The sequence below is a fragment of the Rhyacophila brunnea genome, unplaced genomic scaffold (genome assembly GCF_057557595.1).
Source record: "Rhyacophila brunnea isolate RB1 unplaced genomic scaffold, BYU_Rbru_1.0 scaffold_17, whole genome shotgun sequence".
NCBI lineage: Eukaryota > Metazoa > Arthropoda > Insecta > Trichoptera > Rhyacophilidae > Rhyacophila > Rhyacophila brunnea.
The window spans coordinates 2882285-2892451 of NW_028232827.1; the positions used below are offsets into that span (position 1 = coordinate 2882285).

The 10167-nt window shown below is 36.7% G+C and overlaps 1 protein-coding gene across 1 annotated transcript; it reads right to left on the reverse strand.

Moving 5' to 3' along the window:
- Positions 1-306: 306 nt before the first annotated feature.
- On the reverse strand, positions 307-10110 carry LOC147073560 (uncharacterized). The gene is made up of 7 exons (XM_085944418.1): positions 9594-10110; positions 7195-7324; positions 6371-6587; positions 5007-5459; positions 4185-4331; positions 3858-4103; positions 307-1858 (listed from the first exon to the last, which is right to left on the reverse strand). The coding sequence occupies exons 1-7, from the start codon at positions 9804-9806 to the stop codon at positions 1417-1419; spliced, it is 1848 nt and encodes a 615-aa protein (XP_085800544.1). The 5' UTR covers positions 9807-10110; the 3' UTR covers positions 307-1416.
- Between the last annotated feature and the right edge of the window lie 57 nt (positions 10111-10167).

The following is a 10167-nucleotide window of genomic DNA, read 5'->3' on the forward strand; positions in this document are numbered from 1 at the left end:
TATCACACTTCACCGTGAAATGTTGTATCGGAAATATATGGCCGTATATTAAAGACTGTACAACCTCTTCGGGTCGTATAGTACTGACAAAATTCACGTCTAAATAAAACACGGTTCTTGTTAGTTTTTTTTTTGTTTAATTTTGAAAAAAGCCGATATACCGGATTATTTATTAGGTTAGGTTTTCATTCTAGAATTCATGAATTACGCCAAAATCAGCTATGGATTAATTGTATCTAATAAATTTGGAGACCATATAGTATACTTTAGTATATATACTATAGTAGTATATTATATACTATATTATACTATCTTTCGATAAGCTCATGGTGAAACTGTGCCACGGTGAAATGTTTTACGTACAATATAGATGTAACCTATTATGTCAACGTGTTCTTGTATATTCCGAGAATGTTCCCTTTCTCTTGAACCGACAATGTTATTCTTTACTTAGACATTCTTTAAACATGTGTCAACAACAAACTTATACAATCGGGATGTGTTACCTTGATCTTGGGCACTGCAGACATGTCCATAAATAGAATTGCACACGTGTGTCTGGAATTCATTTCAATGATTAAACAAATTGGATTTTTAATTTTTATACATGATTTTAATTGAATTTTCAATATTTCAGATGTAAATTGCGGGAAATGAAAACGTAAAACCGGGAATTAATTGTACTAAAATGAAAAGGGACTGCTATCGAACAAGACAATGTGAACTAACTATCTCCTCCAGTAAAGCTAATCGCACTTCTGTTTTCAAATGAGGAACGCCCCCAAATTTATCATTTCATTTTACGCTTCCGTGGTATACAGAAGTTTTTTACAATACAAATATGTCTAAAACAATCAGGAGTGATAATAGAATTATTATTAGTAAATTTTTGGTTTATTGCAAAGAAGTAAAGGTGTCGCACAGGGAACTCAGAAATAATGGGAAATGGAATACCTAATGGGTAAGGGTAGCAGGTAACCGATCTCGAGTAAGGAAGAATCCGGAATAAACTTAAACACGTATCAAGAATACGTGTCGAATAATAGCTGCTGTCGGTTTATGCATTGACGCTCATTTAATATTGGTGTATTACATACTATTGCACGTGCGTGCATACATTCAAAATAGCGTATTGAATATAGCCTATCGGAATTTTATTTATTATCTGTTCGGTGGTGTCGCATCTAAAAAGAGAGCCAATACATTATTTAAACATGCCCCCAGCACGTGTTGCTGCCATGACAGGTACGTCACTGAGAATTCTTCTATATGCTACTACAGCGACTTCCTGTCATCACCGATTTATTATTGTCGGACAGTACACGCAAATGGCGGGAAATGTGAATTAGAAACATAAAATCGGGATTCCACTGTATTGATAATCAAAAGAAATATTAATCTATTTGGAAAGTTGAATCAATTTCTAGCTGCAGATTTTCCTTCGTGATCGTGCACAGCCATGTGCCCTTTGAGCGACGCCTTCTGAGTGAATGCCTTCCCGCATAGATTACAAACATGCCTCTTCTCCCCGGTGTGTATTTTTTCATGCTCATTCAGAGTAAACTTTCGCTTGAATCGCTTCTCGCAGTAACGGCAGGGGAAATTCCTCTCAGAGGAGTGAGACAGCATGTGGTCTTCAAGAAACTTCTTAGAGAAGAAAGAGTGGTCGCACTGGGCACACTTGTGATTGCGTTCCTTCAGGTGGACAATGCGCACGTGCGTAGAGAGCGTGCCGGCCGCCTCAAACTCCTTTTCACACAGTTTACACGCGTATTTCTTGTCCTGGTAGTTATGCATCTCCACCAGGTGTTTTCGGCGACGAGGGAAGCTTTTGAAACGCTCGTCACACACGGGGCACCTGCAAAAATTCAAACAGCATGTTCATGTGGCATGAAGCACTAGATACAAGTCCAGTCGTATCACATAATTAAAATTAGGGTCAGATTCATTGATTTATTACTCAGGATAATAATTAATCTCTTGTAAAATAGAGCACGATGCAGAACCATACTTAGAAGCGTAGGTTCCTAAAGCCTCAATTACATTGAGCTTCTTTACGAGCTGTTTATTGGCGAATTTACAATCTGCCTGTAAAGTCGCCCAGTGTAATCATCGAATAAGCTAATAAGCAAGTTGTAAACACTCTACCGAGAAAAGTTGAAAGCCGGTCAACTTTACACGCTACACGCCGGCGTGTTGGCCTACTGCGTCTGCGCAGTAGAGCGCAGTACCAACCTCCCGGTAAAAAAACGAACTACGTTCAGTCAAAATAGTCGCTGGCATGTGGCTTCTCAGCGAATGGAAAGTTTTGTGTGTAATCATCAAATCGCAGTAGCTGAATCACCCGCTTTTAAATTCGCCAATAAACAGCTCGTAAAGAAGCTCAATGTAATTGAGGTTTAAGATAGGCATCTATCTTTAGGAGGCCGAAAATTACATCTGAGATTGCATCGCCTACTGTATCCATACATAATGTATATCTTATAACAGGTAGTAATTCTACAGAAAAAAGGCAGTGGCCCAGAACGAAACCATTTAACATACAGTTAAGACACGTCCTAACTAAGTCGAGCTAAATTAGAAACTCTGGATGATGTTTATTGCCAAGTGCGACATAGTTAATCCAAATAGTTCTCCATTATATTAAAGTGGAAGCAGAATTGATCAATGACATGGAATGTGAATTTGCAATATATTCCTACTGCATTACAATCCCTATTATTATGATAAAATATATGAAAAATTTCTATTTTACATAAAGCAACGTTGGCCGTGCGGCTTAAGCGTCATGGGTCCCAGGTTCGAATCCTGGGTCTGGCAAGAACACATATTATTTTCAATTTGTGTATGAGTCAGAGTATGGACCTATTAGGTTGAGCAAGTGGCTGACATCCATTTCTCGTAAAAACAAAATCTGTTAAAACAAACCTACATTCTGTAGAGGCCCATATTATAATCTTATTAGGATCGGAGATGGTCGGATCTAAAAGTTATTTATTCATACTAGCTCATAAAATTTTAAAACATAATTACACAAACAATAAAAATCTTATTACCATAAATAAAAAACCATTGATTTCAATTGCTTTACATTTTTTTTCATTTAGGAATTGGTCATATTCCAGATTTTTTTTGTTGATCTCATTGCTATATGGCCATCGCATTCCGGTACAACAGCTCACGGTGAACTGAGCAATGGCAAACAGTATAATAACAAACAGTATAGTAACCATTGTATTTACTATAAGAAATGCTTTGTATTAAATCCTGAAAATGGGGTAAAATGATTGCAGTAAGACTACACCAGTAAGAGGGCTCGCACATCAGAACTCGCCGCATGCGTCTTACGACGAATTCGTCGATGTGACGTCATCATAAACCAAGAAACAAACGTTATCAAATGGAGCTTCGCAGATTGGCCGTTGCAACTGCAACGCGAGACGATCCGCAGATGCAACATGTTGAATTTAATACAGCCTGCATGTCGTATCTAAAAAAAGTCGACTACGCGCAAGCGCACAGCCCGCGGCCATCGGCCATTTCTGTCTCTATCTCTGTCTACACTGTCACTGCTCGCTCATCGCTGGTCACCGCGTTTGACGTTTGTTCATACAATCAACACAATAAAAATGGCAGACGAGAGACTCTCCGATGCGGCGAATGTCGATATCGCTAGGCAGATGTGCGAGGTTTTATCAAGGAACACCGCCTGCCCGTTCTCGGAAGCTTTGATTTATCGCGGTTAGGCACACAAGGCGAGTTGTGATGTGCGAGCCGGCTAAGCGTACACCACTCTGAGGAACCTCAAATCCCTATACCCTTTTACGTACAAGTGGTATATTATGTTATGTGCTTACTTGTAAGCATGCGTCTCTCCGAGGTGTTTGACTTTGGTGTGAGCCTGCAGCGCTGTGAGGGTCTTATACTTCTTATCGGGGCAGAGCTTGCATGCCCACTGCGTCTTGCTGTGCGTGTACGAGTGTTGGTAGAGCTGGCCGCGCGTGGCCGACAGGTGGCCGCACGTCTCGCACACGTGATTCGGGTAGTGCACCGACATGTGCATCTTTAGATTCTTATTCCACAAGAACTCCTCATTGCATATCCTGAAAGCAGCAAGAGAAATTTTCATCGTTCCTTACGCTGAACTCCGACATATGAGCCGAACAATATTTGTTTGTACTCACTTGCATTTGACATCTGTATCATTTATAATATCGAGTAGCTTGATTCTTTTTTTGCGTCTTTTTTTAATAACATTTTCTACATCTAAGAAATTCAAAGCGCCCTCAATGCTTGCCTCACTTTTACTCGGTTTCTTCATGACATTTCCTCTGAAATTAAACAAAAATTTAAAATTAATTTTGTACACCAGTTTCAAAGTGTCAAACTTAGGACAGACCGTCATCATCAGTTATTATTTTATATAGATGAGCAGCCAAATACACCGAACCATCATTATTTAGAATATTTAGATGAATAATCACAAAAACAGCAAACAACACAAACTAAATCGCTCTGCACTACACTCGGTCTTAATCGAACGTATCACGAAGCCTTACGTTTGTGTGAAGCATCAGTAGTTTTTTATGCCTTGGAATGTCTCAGAAACAGTTACCCAAGACTGAGGTCACCATGCACTCAGGTGTGCTTTGTCTGAGTTACATCCAAAGAACAACACCAACTTGGGCCCTCAAACCAACCCGTCCCGCACCACACTCGGTCTTAATCGAGAGTGTCACAAGGCCCTACGTTTGGGTATGAAGTATCAGCAGTTGTTTACACCTGGGTATGTTTCAGAACCAAATACTCAAGACTGAGGTCATCATGCCCTCAAGTGAGATTTGACCGAGTTTAATGAAAGACTTATATTGTATAAAAAGTGCCATGGGAGTGAAAGGCAAGGAGACTTAACAAAAAAAAATGAATTTAATGATACATAAAATACAAAAACATCCAAAGAACAAATTGTATTAGAAACTGCATGATATAAAAATTATGCTACTTACAATAAAAGACGTTTTTGAGATTTTTGGTTCAACGCCGGATATCGCTTCATAAAATAATAATAGAAATTTCTCCCAGCAGATTCTGTCTCAATTTGAAACTTGTGATCGATCTTCAAAGACTTGGCTAAGTGGCGAGCGATCCGCAGAAACTCATTCCGAGGCAGCGGACGGGACTGCTTCAAGGACGCAGTCACCTCTTCAACCAGCTTGTCTTCATATTCCTCGGTGAAGGTATTCTTAAAGCGCCCCCTTTTGGGGGAGAAGTCGACGCGTCGCCCAGCCTTCATGAGGGCGACTTTCTCCTCGATAGCCGCCTGCGAGATGCCATACTTGATTTCGGCGTCTTCCGGGGACAATTTCTCAGAGAAGACGTCTTCGGCGGCCGATTTCATGGTCTCCTTAGTCCATGGCCCTTTCTCCGACTTGTAATCCCTCTTAGATGCTTTGGAAAGCCTGTAACACAACAGTTTTTTTTAACTCAATGATTAAAATGTTTAAATTACAGTGGAACCACTTTTTATGCTCAGAATTCACATATTCCCGCTATTTGTGTGTAGTTTCATTTGTATATTTAATTGCCGGTTTCACGTTTTTATTTTCTGAAAACTACAGGTCAAAATTCACATTGAATTCAATGCATGGAAATCATTGAAACGAATTCCAGATGCATGTATGTGTTTGTATTGTTGAACAAGAACTTCTTGTCCACGTGTTAAAACTGTAAATTTGATGCTTTTTCTAATAAAAATATATCTAAAACACGATCAGGAGTGATATTAAATTATTATTAGTAAACTTTTAGTTTGTTGCAAAGAAGAAAAGGAGTCACATCTAAAAAGCGAGCCGACACATTATTTAAACACGCGCTGCCGCCATGACTGAGATGGTCACTGAGAAGTCTTCTATCTGTAACTACAGCGACTTCCGGTTATATCTGTAGATATGTATAATATGTAAGAACATCACTGCGATCATCGCACAAGTAAATTCACACCATAAGAGTGCCGAATAACTGTCCTAGAATTCTTTTCAGTTACCTGTTGCCACTGACATATAAAATATCTTGTTTGACAGATTATAAAGTTAGAAATTGTTTAACTATTGAACATACATAATTTTTAAAAAACTTTTCATAAAATATATTATAACAAACGGAAAAAATCTTTTTTTGAAAAAAGTAAGACACCCAGCAGGATCGAACCTGCATCTCTCGCGTTACGCGCCCATGAACATAGACCACTGTGCTATTATAGACGTTATACTTAATTGCGATAAATTTAAACTAATGGCTCTTAATATTCTCTGAAGCGCTTTCCAAATTGAGTTACTATTGGCGAACTATTCGATAATATTTGTATTCTTACCTTTTCTTCTGTTTATCAGCAATTCTTTGAAGACTGTTTTTGACAGTTTTTTTTCTTATTCTTTTGACAGAGAATTGTGATATTTTTTTTACGTCTAGTATAAAATCCGGATCAGAATCCTTCTCCTCGAAAAGATTTTCTGCATTATCGTTAGAACTGTCATAATTGAATGCCTCGTCAGACGATTTGATGTCATTATTTCTGAACAGCTTTTGATCTGAAATTTCATTCAAACCATCATTCACGGGATATCATCGAATCAACGTTTTTGATATAAAAAGATAAGATTTCATATGAAACTAATTAAAAAATCGATATTTTCAGTTATATCATTTTTCTAGACTCTCCCTAGGCCGCCTACTGGAGCGATTTCCATTTTGTTTGATTTTCATTTTTTACGGTAAATTGACTGGAGATAATCAAGAATTGTACCTTCATACAAGCACACCCATTACGCACTTCCCATTATTTTTGTTGTTCCACAGTAAAATTAAAGGTATAATGTACACATTCACAAAATAATAACTGAAAAAGTGCTCTAACCACGGAAGACTCGTACCAAAATACGGCTATATACTAAATTTATTTAAAATAATGTTTACAATAATGTGTACTGTTTTATGGTACTAATATATTTTATGTGTGCATGAAATATTGATTTACAGGATGAGAAAAGACAGGATGTCATAATGACAATGTACCTGTATGTTGACTTGGTTCCTAAAGATACCCCAAATTCTTAATTTTAGACGATAGTTCCCATATGGGCCTCTAAATATACAACAATATAAATATGTATTGTATTGCTCATCAAATATTCTTACCGAGGCAATCAAAACTATCTTTGGCAGTTTCCAGCTGATTTCTGAAATCTGCCGCATCTCTCAGCCTTTTCACACACTCCTCACAAATGAAAGTGTGTTTTGTGTTGTTTCTTCCCAACAGGTCTTCCAACTGAAAGATTACAATATTATTTATTATCCTAATACGGGCATGTCGTATAAACAGATTATTATTTTTACGAGAAATGGATGTTAGATTCTAAGCCAGTGGTTCCCAAAGTTGACTGGGCTCCGACCCATCTAACAAAAATTTCCAATCTTGGGACCCACCTCTTAGCTGTCTTAGAGAAAAGAGGGCATAAATATTGGTAATGCTTAGATTCCCTAGTGACGAGTTGTGGAACTACTTAATGCTGTCTTATTTGTTCTAATTGAAATAAAAAAAAAAATTATAAGTGTTACCAATATGAATGAAAGACTGTTGAAATAAGAAACACAACTTAAATAAAAAAAAATATTACTTAAATACCTACACCTGCAAGGTTTTCTTACAAAGTTATTTCAATGGGAAGGATGTATTTGTTTCTTATTTTTCTTCATTACAGTTTTAGCATCAACTTCAACTTTAGTTACTTTTAATCGACTTTCATAGCTTCATCGAACAGGCAAGGATAATTCGAGTGCTTAAAGTCAGACAACGTTATCTACAAAAAAGGGTTTTTTTTTTTTTTTTTGAGATAATGTTATTTTACATTTACGGCTACATGATAGTCAAACAACGTTATGTCTATCTTTTCTAATTTCTTATTAAATCGTCAGTAAATTTTAACGCTAACTACATAAGTTACCCTTGTTTTTATATTTTTTTAAAACTGTCCCTATAAATTTTAACATCATCATAAGCAAGATAAATGTACAATACACAATAAATTATAAAATATTAACATTAGGTTTTAAATAAACATTTCCCTAGTTGAGTTACAAGAAACTAAAATAACGATTTTTGGCTCTCCTGTAAAGTTGCACTTTTGTAGATAGTGTTGTTTGACACTAAGCCCACGAATTATCAGCAGAATGCAATATCAAATTTATCACTTCCTATTTTTTTTAATTCATGTATATAGTGGCGAGGGTCCACTCAATATTCACTCGCGACCCATAGTTTGGGAAACCATGCTCTAAGCTCAACCTATTAGGTCCAAACATAACATTGAAAAACAACATGTGAATTTGCCAGACCCAGGATTCGACACAACATTATAATACGACGCATCACCGTACGGCTATTATGGGGGGGTGGGAAAGAATAAAATAGCATAGAGAAGTACTATATCTACAAAAATGTGTAGGTATGAAGAGCATACGAGTAATAAAAAACGTTCATTGAGGTATGTGATTAGCGATGTAGCGCGATACGTGTGAGGTGACCTTATTGTTGTTCTGGCCATTTCGGCAGATTTTTCTAACTGAAAACCTTCGTTTAAAGATTCAAAATGTGTTACAGGATGAGAGTATCAGTCTGATAACATTTTAAATACCAAGAAAAGCGACATTATACATTTTTCCTGTAGCGGCAGCTTACTGTGATGGCATGTGACAACACATACTGTGATGATAATGTATTTGAACTTTTATAGGTAACGTGGTGAAACGTTCATTACAAATAATACATATTATAAAAGTATGTAATTAATATATAAATAACATACAGTGACGTCCCTAGACAAAATGCCACCACATTTTTTATACAGTACTTTTTATCATTCTTTTATGAATCCAATATCTAAGAAATGTGTTGTATGGATACATTACTAACAAGATAATATAATACCACTAAATCTAAGTCTAAATTAAATCCCATATCTGCTTCAATAGACAATATTAAGTGTCTACTGTTTCAGATAGGTACATTTAAAAATACACCTGACAACTTCCAAAACTCGCGAGTGACTGGCAAACATATTTGAATAAATTTTAAATTAGGTAAGTATGTACCTACCTATAATTCAAATATAATTCGCAAATCTGCACGTGTCATTGCTGTTCACCAAGAACTTGACGTCCAACGACAACGGAAGTAAACTAGACATCGCGAACCCGACCTATAAATAACACTCACTGACCTAGCACGTTAAGTAAATAGCATTGTATAAATACTAAGCCATGGGTGCGGGATCAGACCGCTGGTCAAAAAAATGCGTGTTATTTTTACAATTTGTATTTGACCTGGTCATGACCAAATGCATGGAAAGAGTGATGGGCTCATTTGAGTGGCGCGTGCTGCGTGGTATCTTCGGATCCATCACACAATTGGGGTGGAGACGAACATACAATTACGAGCTGTACATTTTGACCGAGGACCCGTGGGAACCTTACAGTTAAAAAGGTCATATTTGTGCTAAACCAATCGATGAAACAGGTTTTAAAAACTCCTAACAAACCTTTACACAAAAGCAAAATAACAGCATGTCAGAGTAATTCTCCGCTTTTCCATCATGGTAATAGGTCTGCGTCATACTTTTCAAATTTTGTACACCGAGGCAGCCTCTGCAGATGGCGTTCGCGATATCCTCTTTCAGATCATATTCCAAATCGTCTGTTTTTTCAATTTTTATTTCGCCGTTCTCCAAAACCTGCGCTGTCAGAATATCCATTGTCGTAAAATTTTGGGAAACTAACAAACTTATAACTTTAGAAACACCGGCCAATATCTCGCATTTTATATTGACAACAATCTTTCGATGTACGTAGTCAGTTATGAATTAGAATTTTAACTGATAGTGAAATAGAATGAAGAAATAATAGTCCTCATATTGTAAATAACAAACTGCTATCTCATATACATAATATTACTTAATAACATTATGTTATTGTTGTTAATTTATTTAACATTTTATTTTATTTCAGCAAACCAGATTTAACAAACATGACATTTAATTCTGAGTTCAGTGTTGCCATATTTTGAAAGTGGAATTATAGTACAGTGCCTTCAAAATTATAGTATGTTGGCAAAAA